Source organism: Phaethon aethereus (assembly GCF_964289735.1).
Source record: "Phaethon aethereus genome assembly, chromosome: 1".
NCBI classification, from domain to species: domain Eukaryota; kingdom Metazoa; phylum Chordata; class Aves; order Phaethontiformes; family Phaethontidae; genus Phaethon; species Phaethon aethereus.
In genome coordinates, this window is record NC_138575.1 from 23,442,981 (window position 1) to 23,462,942 (window position 19,962).

Here is a 19,962-nt window from a genome sequence, read left to right on the forward strand (position 1 = left end):
CACCTTACATGCCTTTTTTTTGAGAAACGCTGCCTCACTTTCCCTACTCTACATTTCAATATATCATGTATTTTTCGATAGTGTTCAAATTCCACTGCTGCTGCGTAAAGCCTTCCCACATGCTCAACAGAAGGTGCTGGGAGAGGAGGGGAGCTTTGGTGTGCGTAACAGCTGCCACCTGGAGCGAACTGCAATCAGGAGTTGCTATATCGGGCTCTCGAGCAGAAGGCCACAGAGCTCACATTCAGCAGTCTGGGTGCAAGAAGTGACATGCAGCAAACACTGGAAAATGGGTTATACATCAGACACACATGGGAAAGACAAATCCAAATGGGAAGTTGATTTTAATGAAAGTCATTGGAGGGCTAATAAGGTTATCCTGATGCTGGTACATCTGTCTCGTCTACTGTGTCAATCTTTCAAGGACTCAGCTGGAGAATGCCTCTCAGAAGTTGCATGCAATACGACTGATCAGTATTAAACTTTACTCTCAACCACTTGTCCTGGATGAGGCTATTCCCAAGAGAATGATTGACAGCTTGGATTTGTTTCTCCTTCCTATTGAAATTCTTTCAGGAGAGACAGAAGAAGTCAACAGCATCTCCTCTTTTAGGCTATTTCCCTCCAGCAGAAGCCCTCACGAGGAGATTTCTTCATTGTACTGTAAGTGTTCACAAGTTAAGAGGTGCATACAAAATGTGTGAGCTTATTCTTCCACCTTCAGTTCTGCAATAGCTGCTTTAGAAGCTGTCCACATCTCCTACTCACTAGGTAAGCCCAAACCTTCACTGCTTCACCACACATAGGTGGGTATTGGTCTCTTCTCCCAAGTAACAAGCGATAGGAGGAGAGGAAATGGCCTGAAGTTGTGCCAGAGGAGGTTTAGACTAGATATTAAGAAACATTTCTTTACTGAGAGAGTGTTCAAGCATTGGAACAGGCTGCACAGGGAGGTGGTGGAGTCACCATCTCTGGAAGTGTTCAAAAAATGTGTAGACGTGGCACTTCAGGATATGATTTAGTGGGCATGGTGGTGTTGGGTTGATGGTTGGACTTGATGATCTTAAAGGTCTTTTCCAAGACCTTAATGATTCTGTGATTCCATGATTCTGCTAACCTCTACCTAGAAATAGAGATGCTTATATGCATGATATTGGCTAGTGCACTTAGTTACTCATGGTTAGGTAGGTTGTGCATCACCCTTCAAAGCAAAGCACAGATTAAGCCAAGATAATAGAGCCAGTAGTTCAAAGTGACAGAAAAACATTCATTCTTCCTAATCAGGTTTTTCTAAGCAAGAACTCAGGCAAGGGAAATAGAAGGAAAATGGTTATATACCAACGTTCTAATCAATAAAGACCTTAAATGTGCTCATAGCTGCATGACTGCTACCTCCAAAACACACTGTAATGCCCAGCCTATCCTGTGGCAAAATCATTCCACATGAGAAGCCACATGCTATTTAGCCTGTGGGCTGTGGGCCAACCCCTACAAAATATCTATCCGTGGCTTCTCCTGAGCCACCCTGCCTTGCTTACCAAAGGCTGAGTGTAAGTTATGCCCTTACTCAAATGAACTTTCAGTAACCGAAGTTACTGCTTCAGACAGCATGAGTGCCTGTATGATTACAACTATTTCATACCTTATTTGTCTGTTTTCACATACACTTAGAGGTCTGTCTGTACTCTGTATACTCACTGTGTGTGCCTATGTAAGTCCTGGCACTGAAGGCATTATTATTTTGGCTTAAAAATCCACCTCCGTACCAGGATTTCTGGGGCTGCTCCCATGACAGAGATGACATTCCCACATGGCTCTCACCTAACAAAAGTTGTTCTGACATCATTTGACACTCATTGCTCTCCAGCATCTTTCCAGCCTAGGGCCTGTGCATTCATCTTACTTCTTACAGAGACTTGAATTCGACATAAACCTTTACAGTTCCAAGTTAAATAAATGCATACTAGGTCTGGTCTGTAGTAAACACTGCTACCCTTGACAAAGCATTCAATCCACAGGATGTGTCTGCCTTTGTTAAATGGCAGGAAAAAAAAAAAAAAGGCAGGAGCTTTTTCATTTCCTTTTCTCTACTTGTAGTTCAGAAAGATTAAAGTGCTTATTCACAGAATGATAAACTGGATCAAGGAGGTTTTGGGTTCCTGCTGCTGTTTCTCCTCCTTGGAGGAAAAGGGTCCTCTAGAAGTCAAATTCAGCACATCTAGATTATGCATCTGACCTGAATTTGTTCTCGAGAGAGAATGGGCTCTTCCACTTATATCAAGGGAGCAGGGAAAGATTCTACTCTTGTGCAGAAAAACAGCTCCTCACAACGCTAAACAAAAGAAATGTGAGTAAATTCTCTGGAATACTTTTCTATTTTTAGCAAAGAGAGCTGTGGCCTTTAAGACAAGTGTTGTGTGCCACATCTTGCACCCAGCCAGACATCCTACCAGGGACCAGTCCTGGCATCTCGGAGAACAGACCAAATTCACCAAATTGCTTTTCTTTGTTTACATAAGGTCTTCAAGCAAAAATGTTTATTTTTGAACATACGTTTGTATAGCATTGATATTCGTATAGTGTAGTGATACACAGGGTGGTCTTCATACGATTGTAGTGCTTACGGGTTGCTTTTACCCTTCTCCTAATACCCTTCTTACATTGTTACTCTCAGACCTGTTTACCCTTTTCCATCCCTTGGCAGGTATAGCAGAGGTGATAGAAGGACTTTCTGAGCTATACAGTACTTCAATTTGGCAAAGGAAAAATAAAAAACCTCAAAAAACAAGAGCAAGCTTTCCCTTGATAGATGGCTGGTAGTTAAAGCAATCGATGCAATCTCCAGTGTATCTATCAATTGCCACTTACACAAAGACAACACAGAAACAAACAATAGAAACTAAGAACAATACTTGAGCTATCACCTAAAGAAGTGTTTTTTAAGCTTTGTTTTTATCAAACTAACACTAACATTTTGTGCATTGTCTAGGTTATAAAACAATTAAAAGCTTGGAGTCAAACTCTGGCTTCTTAGAAGCTTTGTAATTTACTTTCTGGAAGCAAGTACAGAGAAAGAGAAGCCTTTGTTACAGCTGAGAAAGTACCCGATCTTCTGGTTTGATGGTCACACACACACACAAAGGCAAAAGATTGTTTTATCCAAACTAAGAAACTTTTAATTTCTGAGTGCATTTTTTTGTTTGAAAACTGAATTAAGCACACCAAGTGTGTCATTCTAGAAGAAAAAAAAAAAGCCGAGTATTTACTTAGAAAAAAGATACGTGTTTCGTTTCACAATTCCTAAATCTCCTCTCATTTAATTAGATGAAAAATAACTGTCAAGTGTTTCAGTAGGTCCAATTTACATTCTTTAAAAAAACCCCACATCTAGTAATTAAAATGTTTTGTCCAGCTCTGTCTTGGTGATAACTCAAGACTTTGATTATATCAATCTTGAATGTGTAGCTCTTTTCCTTCTTTAATAACAGTTACAAGCAGGATCTCCAAGGAACAAAAACTAACGCTTTAGTTTAGGGGTGTGGCTGCAGTTTAAGTGGAATTCAAATGACAGCTAGTTTTGAATTAATCTTCTTACCTGATAATAAGCTAGATGTCTTCCCTCAAAATACACTGTTGTTCGGTACTCCATAGGTATTATTGGAGGGTTAGGATTTAGAAACTGCGGGCATTCTTCTTCCTGGGGAGAGAAACATTTTATATGTTATTCCAAATAAAAAGTCTTATCACAACAAGCTCCAATGGCCTTTGGACAATGGAATGATTGTTCTGAAGAACTTCATGCTTAAAATACAGTGACAGATTTGATTACACCCTTTCAAATTAGACATGCTAAAAATGACTGCAGCATATGTCAAAGCTGTGGGTGATTATCCTTCCCAGCCTTGAAATCTTGTTCCTCCCATTGAAGCAAAATAGTAAAAGGAATAAAAATATCCTTTCAGGAGTTATTCAGTCTCACTGGCCCTCCTCAATCACACCCTTAAATTCCCACCCCCACACTGTCACAAAAAAAAAAAAAAATCTTACACTTCTGGAGTTAACTTTAGAACCATTTTTAAAACCCTAATTCAACCGACTGATACGAGAGAAAAAGCAAAGAAAATATTGAAGTGTTCTAATAAAAACCCAATAATCTTATTTTTAAACATTACCATATTTTGTTTAATCACATCCTGTATTGAAGAGGACTCTTCACAGATATGTCTCTTCCAGTCCCACTGGCAATTCCATCTATTGCTTGCACAGGAATAGCATCTACAAATATAACATGATAGTCATGACAAACTGTCAGGCTTTTTCCCCCCGTTGACAAAAAAAGTAAATGAAATTCCATCTTTATTCATGGAGGGTAGATCAATCTGTTACAGTGTCCTTGCTATATTAATCTGAAAACTTTGCAGTAGGAACAGTTCAAGAACCCCAAGAAGCTATTTTCTCCCTTAAATATTGGAGCAAGGATCAGAAAACCACAGCATCTTGCACAAACTTTGAGATCAAGTCTGAGAGGACGGGAAATTATCTTGATCAATCTTCATACATAAGGATGAACAAAGCGAGGTTTGGGTTGGCTGCGCCTGCCCTGGGGGAGCAACAACTCGAGCAGGGTGGATGATGGGGGCAGATCAGCTTTGACTGTCCTATTTGAATGCACCGTGACCCAAAGCACCAATCTATCATCTGAGGGAACAAGTAGGTAAGCAGATGTCCACAGAGTTCACCTGCAGATACATTAGCAGCTACAGGAATGGCAACCCAATTAACCCACCTTTAATTATACGTGCCATGAATATTCCTATTCCGTGTGTTTTATGGCACCAGCTCACCTGGTGCCCTTCAATTGTTTTTAAGCTCCATTAAAATGTAAGAAAAAGGATTGGGACACCGGCAAATTTTGAGTGCCAAAGGCTTAATTATGAAATGATTGAGTAACTCGGCTGCCAGTTACGTGAAACGCCATGCTACAGGATCTGAACACCTATGTTAAGAAGCTGAAATACTTACGGCTGATTTTCAAAAAGATTCATTGCTTCTTCACAGTCATAAAAAGGGTAAGTATGTGACGCAAAAAATATCTTGTTCTTTCCAAAGGTTAACCGAAGTGGAACTGAAACATGATCTATCACAAAAGAAGAAGATTATCTAAGTGGTTGTTGAATTCTTTAGCTCTTGAGCTGTATGATACAGTGATAGTACTTTTATTTATTTTACAGGACGTAAGCAAATATTTAACTATACTATTGACATCCTGGATCTCATGACCTGTTATACTTTAGATCTGTAAGTTCTATTTTGTCTTTTTAAGCTTTACAAAATTTTCAGCACATGGTTGTCAGAAGAAAAGCAGAGATGGGATAAAGGGAAGAAGCAAAATTACAGAACAGCTTTGTTTTACGGAAGTGTTTCTCAGTGGTGCTATCATCATACTAGAATTTTAAAGAGTCTAGAACAACAAGGAAAACTGAATAAGGAGGTAACCGAACACAAATGAAAACTGGCACAAGAGCAGTCATTTTAAATAAAACATTTTCTTAGATATGAGTATGTCTGCATGTAAAATTACTTGTTTCATCTGTGGATTAAAACTGTCATTGTCAGGTGAATTAAAGCAAGTGATCTTTTTGGTTAATGCCCAGCAGTGCCAAAGTTACCACAGACACTTGTGATCTTCAGTTTGCCATACATGATTTCTCCACAAGTGTACTTCTCATCCGGATCATTACTGAACTAAGAGTGGAAAATTTATCTTCAGAAAACTGGTGCTTTCCCCAGTGAAGCTGTTTGAAATACCTTTTGTTGAAATCATTAAGCCCGTGTGACAAGCTATTTCACAAGCTATTGAGCAATTTCAAACTCTGCTTTCCTTGAACAGGTTCTTGGAAGACCATCAGCTGCTTGGCTGGAAGTCACCTTTGCCTGCACTGGGTTCCCTTGAATATTCCAGACTGGTAGGAATGCCAGGGGATTTCCCATCAATGGGACTGTGAAAAAGCATCCTTTCTCTCTAGAAATGTCCTATCCCCTTTGGAACCAACCACAACAAAAGTAACCCAGACTTTTCCAAACCCAATAGGGTTTCTTAACAGTAAGTGGATGGCTCAGGATTTTTTGTCACATGCTGCCAGGAATCACTGCCTTCATAATGGCCTGCCTTCTGCTGAAGTGTCTGTCAAGCTTCTGAGCATCTTTATATTACTTTTGAACACCCTTTCAGATGGATCCTTGTGTGACCAACTCAGAGAGGTGTATTACTTCCAGGTGACTTGGTTACTCTAATGCCATCACTGACAGGCTTCTAGTCTCACAGTTTATGCTGGAAGGCATCAAGCTGTCATGTTTATCAACCCGGTCACTTTATGTCCTGCTTTACAAAATATTCAGGGAATGTGAATTGGCCCTAAATAATAGAGTGCTGCTTTAACACTTAGCATAATCTGATACCACGACATACGCCAGCTAGTTTAAAACCTGAGAGTGATATTTTAACGTCATTACTCTTCCTGCAACTAAAACTGGATTTTGACTTTTTTCAGCCTAAAGAGAATTGAAACTTATCTTGAAAAATGCTTCCAAGTACCACTCTGACAGTTCATGGCTGTTGTGATACATATCGGGTTATCGTGATACATGTAAGGTTATCCTCAGGGGTACCTCTGCAAGCTGCAAGAGCACCTGTTTTTTGTTTTTGTTTTTTTAAACTTGATACATAATAAACAGTGCTGTGTAACCAATTTTATTCCTTGTGTTTATGCATAAAGCATGCATAAAGCACTATCTAGGAAATAGCACAAGAATTATGGCTGGGAACAGACCTTAAGCATATAATCAGTGGTTCAGAACAATGATACAGCCTTTAATTATATGATCACATATTTTTCCATTGGACTTACTATTGCGGAGCCTGGAGGACACATAGTAGAAGAAGCAGAAGGCTTTACAACAGAAAGGACAGCCTTGTGACATGGACCGGATAACAAGCCACTGGACTACAGCTGACTAGAGCAAAACTAAGACAGTGGAGATGAAAAACTTGACATCTGAAGCACATATGTGGCTCTTCTGGCCCCACAACTCAAAGTGATTAGGGGAAGATTAGAGTAGTTGGGTTTTGTTTGTTTGGGACATAAAATAACACCCCTCTGGCTCCGTATCTATGCCTCTGCCAAGCTCCTGTTTCAGGCTCCTTGTAGAAACACTGGGAATGCTACAGCTTGTAAATACAGCAGTGGAAAAAGTTTGAGCGAACCTTTTTTTTTTACATATATGTTTGAAGGGACAAAGCTCAGCAATAGACTATTTGGGGAAAGGGATTGGAAGAGTATGTATACTTGTATGCAGCTCATGTAAGAGCATCACATTAGAAGCAGCAGGCTATGTTCTTTCCTCTTGTTTTACATGGAGGGTAGCAATATTTCTTTACCTTGACCTTTCGGTGTTGGAGGAATTGTATCGGGTGGATCACAGATAATAACCCCTTCTTTTAACTGAGCGTAATGGGCTGTTTCACCAAACGTACATAAAACCTGGTCGCTCTCAGTCAAAGTTGGCAATGGACTTACAGTCAGTTCCACCTGGAAACAAAATTTAAAAAGGGTAAAGTATTTAAAAGAAATTAACCAAGACCCAGTAAGGTTTGTGGCTAGAGAATTTAAACTGCTCTTTTTTTGGCCAGCGGTGATATTTTGGCTAGTATCACAGAAAATGGTTCTCCTTTTTAATTTTTATCTCTTCCCATCTGCTAATCTTCTCTTCTTATACCTCTGCAATTTTTTCCAGGCTGGATCTATGTTGAATTAGACAGGTACAAAAACCTCTTGTCCTGTCAATGCATTAGATCAGAACAAAATGTCTGTATAGGCACACCCAAAGCCATTTATTCTTGTCCTCAGCATCTAGTTTAGCAACAGTAAACAGAGTGGTTAACACTTAAATCCAGACAAAGTTAATTAAAATTACATTAACCTTAGGTGTTACTAGTGAATAATGAAACCAAGGCCGGATAGGCTGGAAAAGCTGGAGTTTGAAAGGGCTGAACAGAAAAGTGGCTTCCTCAAGACTCTGTGTACATGCAAAAAACCCACAGAGAACTATCATTACTTCTGAAAAAGGATGTCCTCCTCGAGGAAATTACCTATACAGAGTACATGTGAGAAACGAAAAGCAAAATAAAATTAGAAAACTTCACAAGGAGAAAGGAAAAAATTGAAATGAAATTTTGGATGCTGTCCTTTAATGCTTCAGGTGTGTTAATGATACAGTTTAACTTTTTCCATTTTGTATTGCCAGTAGAAATTATAATCATCCTGAGAATTTCTCACTGAAACTGGTCCACTATGTTAGGAGCTGCGATGTTTTTGGTGAGTAAAGGAATCATGAGGGGACAGTGGCAGTAGTGATTTTACAGGCAGCATGTAAACGCTCATTTGAAGTTGGGTTTGGTTTTGGGTTTTAGGTTTTTTGGCCTCAGATGCTGATATGAGACCCCAGAGACTTGTCAACACAAGTTGGCAAGATCTGAACTAAAAGCAGGTGTGGATTTTAAGCGGACTAGTTACACTCTACTAACATTTTTATTCAACATAGAAATGGTCTTAACACAATGCTGTTTATATCATTTAGGAATGGAATTAAACTGACTTGCATGAAAGTCTCTTTCTGATTAAGAGGGATTAAAAGCCATTTTACTGATTTTACTTGCTGTGCACCCCCAGGAAGCCGTCAGTCTGCACTGGCGTGCTCCATTTGGAGTTAGAGCAAGCTATGACACCCTGTTTACACTCTGAATACTCAGTTTTGTTGCCACAGAGTCATTTTGCATGCTGAATTTACCTTCTCCGACTACCCAGAGACAGAGACTACACAGACATCGCTGTATAGGCAAATCCACTGCTGATTTTAAAGCAACAGCTTATGGCTTCGCTGCTTACTTAAACTTAAGTTTATGCTCAAGTAAGCTGAAAGGGCAGCATGAAATCTCCCCTATCAACTACTTTTTATGGGTTATACAACATTGCGCAACACTTTCATAACATTCAGATAAGTGTAAGTGCTTTATCATCCATGCTAGTGCATCATTTTGGTTTACAGAGAAGGTCAAAAAGAGCATTTCATAGAAGAAAACATGAATTGCAACTTGCAAAAACAGCAGGCAAAAAAGAGCACTGTGAGAAACGCCGGAGACTGAGATATCCAAAACACTATCCTATTGCTAGTCTCCAGTGTGCATAAAGAAATGCAGATATTCATCTTCCTGGTAGTCACTTCGATGTGCTTTAAGAACATGTAGGGAAAGCATTTTCTTGTCATACCTTAGCAGGGGCTCTGCGACTCATATTTAGAGGGTCTGCACTAATGATAGTCATGCATGTGCCACTTGGGCTCCACAGCCAGTGGTTCTCCTTATCAGCTGTTCCACAGTCTGCCTTCTTTGTGCACCTGACAAAACAGGAACAAAAAACAAAGCAAAGCAATATTATAAGCGGACTCTGCTTTCTCTGAACTATACAACAACTTCAGGATTTGGGCCTGAATTTACAACAAGAGATGACTGGGAATTTGCTTTAATATTGACTATTCGGGTTTCTATTAGAGAATTTTTAATAGAATAAGTAGTGGAATAAGTATTGATGGTTTGTAATGTCAAAAGCATGTGGGGAAACATGCCTATACTATTTTGGACACAACCTTGGATTAGACAACCCAAATCCATACAGAGGCAGTAATATTTAGCACAGGAGCCATCAGGCAATGTCTCTATCTGAAACCAGGCTGATTAATCTTCATTGTAATATATAAGAAAGTCCTGGATGAGTGGGCTCAGCCTATTTTTTCTGCAGGTCAAGTGGCAGACACCTATGTGTGGCCAGTAATAAGACACCCGACTCCTGAGAGTAAAATGCAATGGAGAAGTATCACGGGGAGCACACAGACTTGTGGAGCAATCCTGTGGAACTGTAGCACTAGAAATGTTAGTTTTATAGTGAATGTTTTCATTAACTCCCGCCACTGTTTAAGACCTCTCTCTGCCAGGGCACTGTTACCATTATGGGAAGACAACAGTGGCTGTGCAACTTCACCAAAAATACTGGGAGATTTTTCCGGCTCATGTCCAGGAAGGAGAGAAGGAGACGCTGCAGCGCAGAAGCTGCATATGTGGCTACAAAAGCTTGTTGATGTGTGTGTGTGGGGACAGACTCATCTGTATTCCTTCCATTCCGTGCAATGTTTAGGAAAAAAAGCTGTAGGATCTCTGGCTGCTGTAGCAGAAGACTATTAACTCCTCAGGGGCTTTAACACAGTACAGTTGTTGCACAGTTCCGTCAACCCTACACTTAAAGGTATCATTTACATAAAGAGTCTAGTCATATAGCATATCCCTAAACACACAATTAAGTACGTTCATGAGGCAAAATTTGGTCATGAGAAAAACATTAGAAATTTAGCACCTTTTTTTTCCATTGGAAAAAAATACTAGCAAATGCAGAAATTAATGTTTGCCTGTTCTCAGAGACCATTAGTATTTTGAGAGATTGAGGTCAGTGGTCATATCAGAAACCTGAAGGGAAATCTAGGGAAAATTGCCTTTTGTATGATATATGACATGGCCTTCAACTCCCAGCAGCCCAGGAGGAGTTTGAGGTGTGTATTCCAAATCCCTAGGTTTCATCCACAGCAACCTGAAGCCCAGGCTGGAAGGGTTACAGTATATTACATAAACCTGCACGCACCGCATACGTTTCTCTGCAGTGCTCCATATTATGCTACACATCAGGCTGATAGGTAACTTAATGTGATAGTTCACATTTTCAGACAGGAAGGTAGAAGCCTGAAATTCATCTGCATACTATAATTAAATAGCCCCTTTGTTCCAACAGCAAGTACTTAGAATCACGAATTCCCAACCACTCATGCCAAGGGGTTAATTAACTTAGTAGTCAAAAAGAGAACTGCAAGACCGATCTTCCCTCTCGCCACTCCAATCAATGAAGAGTGGAAGAAGAAACATCCAAGAGCTTTTCAGCGCTGTCCTAGTTTACATGTGCTTGAATATTAATTCAGTTAACCTCTGCAGATAGTCAGCCAAATGCCACTTTCTGCTCTCCTACAGTTAGGTGAGGGTTCAGATGACATTTATATAAAAACAGCTTTTGAGCTATATACTTTATTTCAGACATGAATAGTTTTTTCTTTTATGCTCTTTCTTATACTTTCCTAACTCTACTTAAATATATGCTATATTTTCTGAATTTTAAATAGGGACCACTCTTTTAATTTCTGGGAGAACACTTGACTGTACAGTTCAGAGAGAGAGAAAACATACAGTTAGAAGACGTATACTGATTTTCAGTACCAGCAGAAAAGTATATGTTTTCCCAAGCCAATCAAGTCTGCACAAGTCAACGGGGACTTACTTGTGCGCACGGAAGATGGGTATCAATGTCTGTGTGATAAAATTAAATTACTATCAGGAGCGTAAGGCTGAATACAAAATGCTGGGATCACTACGTCGAGCAGTAACTCACAGCACGTGTCAAAATTTGAGCTATTCCACCACCTGCACCTGAGAGGACACCGGCGGCACTCACCTGCCCTCTCTCACACACCAGCCGCAGTACGGATCCCTCGCTTGAGCACACTTCTCGCAGTCCGAATATTTGTGGCAGTCCTGCACAGGTAGTCGATGAACCTGGAGAACCAAAAGTAAGGCAAACCGTAAGGGATCGGAAAAGGGCACAAGGAGACGGAAACGTTTGTGGACAGGGCTGTACAGTGACGCTGTCTGTGGCAGCAGAAGGCTTGACCCTGTATTACTGCGATCAGAGCTCAGTTTGATTTTAAGAAAATTCATACAAAACCAGAGCGCGGTTACCCTTCCTTAATAAAGTCCAAATTTACACACTTTTTCTGCTTTTTTTCACTCCAATACTCTCTAACGTTTCTCTAACAGAAACTGCATCAACAACTCTCTGAATTCAAGAAACAGCTACTGCAGGATGGATACTTTCAAAAAGCTAACTTGGTACTGGTTAGATCATTTTTTAAACAGAATATCCTTCCCCCCATATCACTGGCACAGAGATGAAATTATTTGGAAATGCAACCGTCAGTGGCACTTTTAGCCAGAAGGCATTTCAGAAAGTCTGCAAGCGCGAGAGAGCCACAGCGCTTCGGGTTACTGCACTTCTCCATGCACAACCCTCCACCACGCAATACACTCATGGAAGAAAATGGAAATAATTATGACAGGAAGCAGCAGGGAAAAGAGCATCATCAGTTCTCACGTCTCAGTCCCCCAGTAAATATATGGCTTCTGGTTTTGATTTCCTTCAGTGCTGAGAATAAACAATTTTGTCTTTCTTTGGTGCACAGAAAAAGGATCCGGCACGCAATCATCCCTTTTAGTTATGCTACTGAAATTATGCAAGAGGAGATCAGGACACAGGTCTTCCTGTTGATGACTATGTTTTAAAGAGCGCAAGATGTCTAGCAACAGTAACTCTGAGATGTTTTTTTTTCCCCGTATCTTATCCTCTCATTTAAAACTACTGGCAATTACAAAGCTACTTTGAAAGTCTGAATTTTGCCTCCTCTTTCACATTGGGAGCATTCAGACTGACTCAGTTAAGGAAAACGTCAATATTGGGTAGTTTTCTTGCATTTATTAATAGAGAGGTTTACCTTTTCATCACTCTCTTCTTCTACAGATTCTTACCTAATTGGAGCCGAGTTACCGGCACTCTGTTCCACTAACTGGTACCCATGAGTAATTTAATAGCCAGTGAATGGCTTTTTTATGACAAAGTATTTATTTCATAATTCTGGCAGGCAGAAACAAGCCCTAGAGATTGCCATCTCTGCAAGTTTTATGTAAACTTAATGGATTAAAAAAAAAAAAAAGCAGCTCCATTTAGAGCCAGCTTCAAAATGCAGAGAAACTAACTTTAGAGCTTTTCTAATTGGCACTCTTAATCAAAGAGAGTGGTAAAAGCTAAAACAAGCAAACAAGCTAGTGATTGTGGTGGCTGCCACAGGCTTCTGCCTTCCTCCCAATACAGAATGTACCAGAAGGAATTTGGGATCCTACCAGTGACGATCACTTTGAATGAAGTAGCATGAGCATGGCAGGGTGGTACGCTCCTTTCCACCACCCCAAGAAGCTGGAGGGGTTTCTCCTGCGCTCTGCCCAAGCTCTGGGAGCAGAGCGGGGAGGAGGGGGCTGACTTTTGAAAGCATTTGCTCTGTTGACACAGCAGCAGAAGCTGGGAGGAGAAGGGGGAGAAGTGAAACAGGAAAGCAAGAGCTTATTTCTCACTACAGCTCTTAACCTCTGTATCCTTCTCCCCTGTATTTCTCTCAATCTGATTTCTTTTTAAAGGCTGCTTCAAGTTATCACCCATCACAATATCGCTTTCACTTTGCTCAAGTGCTTACAGAGCCCAATCAATTCATTTCCAAATGCTGAGGCAGGCTGCATCTGCCAGGTAGCTTAGCATTAAGCACGCCTATAGCGCAGCTACCCTGCCCTTTATTGTTTACATGATTTTAAATAACTCTAAAACATTTTAACTCCCTGGGGCAGGATTCTGATATCTCTATTCCCACAACTCCCAGCCGTGCTTAACCCAGAAGTGCACGTTTCAGCATTTATTCTTCTTCCCTCGCTTATGTCGCTTTGCTTCTCCCAGCTCCGGAGGCTCCATTATCCTCCTGTCTATCTGCTTCTAAAAGTGGGTGGGACTGCTCGTTGTAATTAACTCCTGGAGATGACAGTAATGTAGTGCCATTACAGAGCTCCCAACTTTAGTTATTCGTATTTAAGCTGAACAGGTTTTGTAAAAGAAAACTACTATTTGCATTATTCAGGAACTGCAGTGTCTATGAGAGCTACTTGGAAAAGATTAAACTGAAATCCTTTCTTTGGCAGAAATTTGATGCTTTCTACATTTAAACATTTTGTAGAGACGGAATTATTTTTTTGTAAATTTTCTCTGAAAAATTTGTCTGTGGCCTTCCTAAATTCTACCAGTTCAAGTAGATTGTCACCAGAAAACTTGTCTTCCTTCAGGGCTGCTGCCAATCCTTATGCTGCTCAGCAGCTCACACCATAGCCTGGTGGCTTTTCAGGCCTTTTAACCTCACGGCTTTTAAGCAACATGCCAGCTTGTCAAATGGGGTGCCAGGCCACCCAGGCTTTTGTGGACGGCATCGAAGTTTGGAGTTCTGTTGCAAATCTGAACAGAAGACAAATGAGAAGTTTCAGCTACTCAAAAAAAAAAAAAAAAAAAAGGAGTAACTTCTCTCACACACTGTCATATGATCAAATGCTTTATCAGTTGCTTATCTGGCACTTTTTCCACTGTGGCTTCCAGACTGAAAATCTTGAGCTAGAATGTAACATCCCCAGAGCAGCAATTTATATTAATCCTTTTATAAAACAGAAAGAGAACATTCTTCCCGCACTGTTTTCCCCAAATACTCTCCTTTCACAGTCCACTCATTCTCCCTGTGTTACTGCTGCCGGAGTGTTTTCCACATCTCATTCCGTGCCGCTGTCAGTGCTGCAGATGGTCACAGCCTGTCACCCGCCCTGGAGAGCTGCTGAACCACACGTTTGAGGCTCCCAGTTCCAGCCACCACAAAAAGAAGTGTCAGAAGAGGGTTATAGCTGGAGGTCAAGGAGAAATCTGGCATCCCTCTCATCTCCTACTTTACTTTCTTTAAAAACCTGCATTGTGCCTCACCCACCAGCACAGAGAAGGGGAACCAGAAGAGACTGCCTGTGCCTTTCATAGCAAAGTCCGACCTTTCCTGCTGCACTTGCTCAGTTCTAGCAGAAGCTCAAACAAAAGTGTTTCCTAAAGTTGTAATTCTCTCCATTGCTTCTTAGTTTTTGACAGCAAAGACCCATGAAAACTGGCAGCTTCACAGATGTGTAAATGCTGTATGTCAGCTGCCAGCACCTAAATCCTGAAGTACTCTTGAAAAGGACCGATGGCAGCTAGAGCATCTGCCAGCACCCCGAGGACACCACACCTAGGGCTGCCTGACCCCATGGCGTGCTGGTGCCAAACATCTCAACTCTCATAGTCCCTGTAAGAGAGCTTTAGAGGTGAACTTGCTTCCCGTTCCCAATCGCTAAGCATCAAGGATATAACAGTTCTCCAAGTCACAACAATCAAGTCCATCAGCTTGGACTTGAGAAAGGTCTTTATACACACAGACTGCGGGGAGCCCCACCGAATGGGGTCACTACCAGGAGCAACTGAGAAATGTATAAATCTCAGGTAAAGTTGCAGAGAAAGTCAAAGTGGTCCTTAACGCAAGTGGGACACGTTACCTTGTCTGTGGTCATCACGTACAAATTTTCTTGGGTTTGGTCAAGGACCAGGTCACTCTTTATGGGTTTGTTTAGTTCAATAGTAAGAGAGCTGTACTCAGTTGCAGTGGATGACAAGAACACCTATTTCATGGAAGGAAGAAAGAAAAATGGTTAATGTTGCTTTTTTTCCCCCCAAATATCATTAATAAAAATCCTGTGTTTATTCAAGTTCACAAATTCACATTAGGGAAACATTTCAATTTGAAGTATATGGCATCAAAAGCAGCAAGCAAAACATGAAAGTCATGAAAAGAAATTGCTCACTGCTCATATAGCTAATATTTGTGTTGATTTTTTTGGTAAATACTAACTTATTTTAGCGCTGTAAAAATCAAATTCTCAACTTGGAGCCTTTGCACTTGAAGATGTTAAAATTTGTTGTCCTCCCTTATGGTAACCAACAGTTTCAGCTTCAAATTTCAAACCATGTGGTGGCACATGGCCATCATTCCCCTTCCAGTAGAAGGGGATTGGCGTTGCAGTCTTGACATTTTAAGACTACAAACATGTTAACCCTTGAGCCCCACACCACACAGTCAGAACTTAGCAGGGCTCCAGCTTGGAGAGTATTGCCATCCCCTATTCATTGAACTGCCAGAATGATTACAAAATGAAAAGTTGCTCTTAAACTACTATGGGCTTGAATAGAGATACTATGGGCTAGAGAAGCTGTTAGATTACCCAAGGCTGTTGATAAAGGGCTCTGAGTAGGTATCTAAACCTTCAGGAACAGTGTCATTCAGGTGATGCTAATTCAGCCTGTGTATTGGATAGCTGAGGTACATCAGAAATAACCTGGTTTTAATTTGAAATTAAAAATACAAAGCTCGAAGAGAACTTACTCCTGGTATGCAATCTTATTAATCACATTTACTTTTAGAGTAGAAGTATGCTATCACTACAGTTCATGACCTTTTAAATATGTTTATTTTTTAAGTCTAATTTGTTACCTTAAGAATTTTACCATCCGACGTTCCCAGAAAGGCGACAGTATGCCCATTCTCCACAGCCACAGTGACAGCCGTGAGATTCATCCCTTCTTTTTGTAGTACTGGCTTCTCTATAACACCATTCTTACTTCCCAAAAGGTACGGCAAGTGTTCGGAGCCACAGGGGAAATTTTTGCTTGCATTCTAATAAGGAATAGCAATACAGAGTGATGTTAAACATTCAGATCACTAATTCCTGGACAAGAATGAAGTGCAATCCTATTCCCAGACAGTATAATACCCCTCAGACATAGAAGAGTACAGAGAGAGAAATGGATTGTCTGGCCATTTTCCCCCCGCCAACAGGCAGCAATCAGAAAGCAGCCTGCTAATTACAAACTGCTTCAATGCTTTCACTTCCTAGTAGACATGGGGAGAGAATTTTTTTTATTTCTATTTCATTATAGCAGCTCAGTTTAAAAAGTAACCAGTTTGTGTAATTAAAATGAACATGTCATATAGATTGAGTTGACCAATTTGGGGTTAAAGACTGTTTAATGCTGTTTTGTTTCTTAATTTGCTGCTATCCATAGAAAAGCAATCCACTGGCAACTGCCTCATGAACTTCAACGCATTCCCTCTTCACTACGCTGTGAAGGAAGTGAAGGAAGGAAGTTCATTCACACCATGCCATCCCTGCTATATTTGGTAATGACACTGTCTTTCTGATCTGAAATCCACACCTCCTTTTTGCCGGAAAAAAAAAAGCCATGGCTGCTCCACTTGTCACATTCAGGATTTCTGTGTTTGATGCTCACCTCAGATACAGGGTACTGCAGTGAGCAACACTGGTGTTTGGAAGCAACAAGTGTTCTTTTGGCTTCTTATCAGTGCTAGCAACCTACTGTGTGGGTGAGGGCTGTGATTTCATGAGATGAAGGATTCTGGGTCAATAGCAACATAAGGTATTCCCATGCCCCGTCTCTTCAGCTGTTCACTCCTACCCCTGGACTATAGCACACCAGTTCCCAAGCTGTGCTCAAATAGCTGCTTATGCAGGAGTGTACCTTGCTCAGGTTGGGGAATTAAGACATCCTCTTAAAAGCTGTCTAAGTAATTTTTAAGTCGATTCAATTCCTCAACCCATTTTAGGGTTGGCCGCAGTAATGAATGACATGCACAAGTAGGGCTTTGGAATAGGTTGAGCGATGTGGGCAAAACCAGCATAAAGTCAACAGAGGTGCTGAAAACTGCCTCTCAGGGGCACAGTCATAAACTGAAGAACAGTATCTGGAGGGATGTAAGAGTGCCCTCCAAAAACCTTATAGCCAGGGTAATGACAAGCAATAAAAAGAAAAGGAAGACGGCCATCATGCTATGGAAGTATTTTGAGCGAGAGCAAAATATGAACACCACCTGAGTATAAGAAACATGCATACTTCCAGTTATGTGAAAATTCAAATCCAAGCAACAAACAACACTGAACTCCAGATATCACCTACAAGATTCTTAATATAATTTTAAAACATTATAAATATGTTGGCTGAGACCAGAATTGTCTATAGTGATCATCTGCAAGCTGATCGTGGGTGTAACAAATCACTGCATTTGACTCAGTAACTTCCACACCAGGAGGAGGAATCCTTTAAAAGAAATGCGTTTATGAAACCAATATACATCTTTCAGATGATAAAAAATCTTCTTTAAAAGTCTCAAAATTAGGACTATTTTGCCACTTTTTGCTTGACCTGTTCCGCAACCCCCCCAATCACATTTCATTTCTATAGTGAATCCAGCTATTGAGTTTTCAGTCATCTGATCTCACTATAGTTTAGCTCAGAGCCACCTAAAAACATGCAGCTGTGTATTTCCCACTAATTTTAACACAGATTCTAAAACTGATACTGATATTACCAGTCCGTGTGATGCACATGGGTTTTCTGCTGCAAAAAGCTTGTAAAACGAACTGGTATTCTTTTTAGTGTAGCAGTCGTTCCGGTTTTTTTCCATCTTTTCATTGATGTGCCGCAAGGAAAACACACACATCGCAGATTTTAGAGAGCCGTTATCTTTGTTTACTTTGCTGAAGAGTGCAAGAAGAACTTTGTCATCTGAGAGAGCATCCGTAGTTTGTCTCTGCTGAGCCATAGTTTCAGCCAGCTCTTCTCCTGGGGTAGTGACGTAAGCAGAATGACAGTGGTCATAAGCACCATCATCATCTTTGCAACCCAAGTCCATTTCAAAGTAGGAATAATAATGGGCATCATCTTTGCACAGACGCGCAATCAGTGTGCGGTTATTGATGGGCTGTTTCTCTTGCTGATTAAAAATAAAATAAACATAATTTTTATCCTCAAAGACTGCCACAAATTGTTGTGTGCTTGACGAGTGATAAGCTGACTTAACAGCTGCTGAGTCTGTATACATTTCAAAAATGTCTTTTCCATCCCTTTCGTAGAGCTGCCGAGTGCTGATTATTATGCCGTTATCATTTGGTCCATTCCCTTTCCCAACAAACAGCACTCGGTCATTATTCAAGGAGGTGATCAATCCCACAGTCGATACATTCTCATCGTTGCTTGCTACAAAGGACTTTTCTCCACTACTGTCTACATAATATGTCTCATTGCTAATGTCCTCCAGATCTCTGATGGCACAGATTCCCTTAAAAAGGCTTCCACACACCACAATTGTTTTATCCGCCTTGTTCAGCAACAGTAATTTATTATAATTGTCAGTCAGTACTGCCTCTTTACACTGATTTTCATCAATGGGAGGTGTGCACTTTTTGTTGTCCTTTCTTGGACCTGTTTCTACAGACCTTATTGGATCCAGGTTTTCTGTAAGCTGATACAGAGCATTTACCACTCCCAGATAGATTATCCCAGTGTCATTATCCACTGTTAGATGATTTAGCTCTGTAGCACTCTGAAAAAATTTCAGTTCCTCGTTTCTGGATAAGGTGATGCAAAAACAACTCAAAATGGTCAGTGTCCAGATCCATAAAGCCATTTCTATGTAATACCTAAAAAGGAAAAGAAGAACATGAAACATATGGAAAAATAAAATTTACACAAAATTCAGCAACACAAAGGGTTTTCTCTTTCATGATTTCAGATGCAAACACACTTATCCTTATGCATGTGTAGACACCATGAAGATTATGGAAAGCCTCAAATACTGTTAATTGCCTAGCAATTTAATATGCTGGGGAAGGATTAAACAAGGTCATATGTCTAATTGATTATCATATTGCCAATTAGATAATCAATCCTGTGCTAAAGCACAATGAGAACAACAAGCAATTTGAAACAACGTAGAGTGCCAAAAAGTAGCAGTGTTTCTGCACAGTTTCATATTGTGTGAACTTATTGTGGAGATTTTAAAAATAAGCTGGAGGATCCCAGTGTGGCTCCCCCTTAATAGAGGGGGAGAATTCACATAAAAGTATTTGAGACATTTGGTGTTGCAGGACCTTCCCCAGAAAGGAAAAAAACCTTCCACTGACTACAAGTAAGTCTGGATCTGGCTGCTGATGCTCTTCGAGAAGGCGTTACACTAATCCTTCATCAATGTAAAGCTGGAAGATGGTAGAACCCTTAATTGCAACATTGCCTTTGGCTGCTGGTATGCAGT

The 19,962-nt window shown here is 40.5% G+C and overlaps 1 protein-coding gene across 1 annotated transcript in view; it reads right to left on the bottom strand.

The window, feature by feature from the left end:
• Window positions 1–19,344, bottom strand: part of PLXNB2 (plexin B2) — a gene marked incomplete at its 3' end in the record, with an annotated part of 77,557 nt that extends 58,213 nt beyond the window's left edge. Inside the window, exons 1-9 of the mRNA XM_082014011.1 lie at window positions 18,241–19,344; window positions 16,348–16,530; window positions 15,356–15,478; window positions 11,604–11,704; window positions 9,327–9,453; window positions 7,439–7,589; window positions 5,023–5,137; window positions 4,173–4,275; window positions 3,596–3,697 (exon numbers count right to left, since the gene is read on the bottom strand). Coding sequence (XP_081870137.1) covers window positions 3,596–3,697; window positions 4,173–4,275; window positions 5,023–5,137; window positions 7,439–7,589; window positions 9,327–9,453; window positions 11,604–11,704; window positions 15,356–15,478; window positions 16,348–16,530; window positions 18,241–19,338 — 2,103 coding nt within the window. The 5' untranslated portion in view covers window positions 19,339–19,344. The remainder of the gene's footprint in view (window positions 1–3,595; window positions 3,698–4,172; window positions 4,276–5,022; window positions 5,138–7,438; window positions 7,590–9,326; window positions 9,454–11,603; window positions 11,705–15,355; window positions 15,479–16,347; window positions 16,531–18,240) is intronic.
• Window positions 19,345–19,962: the final 618 nt, after the last annotated feature.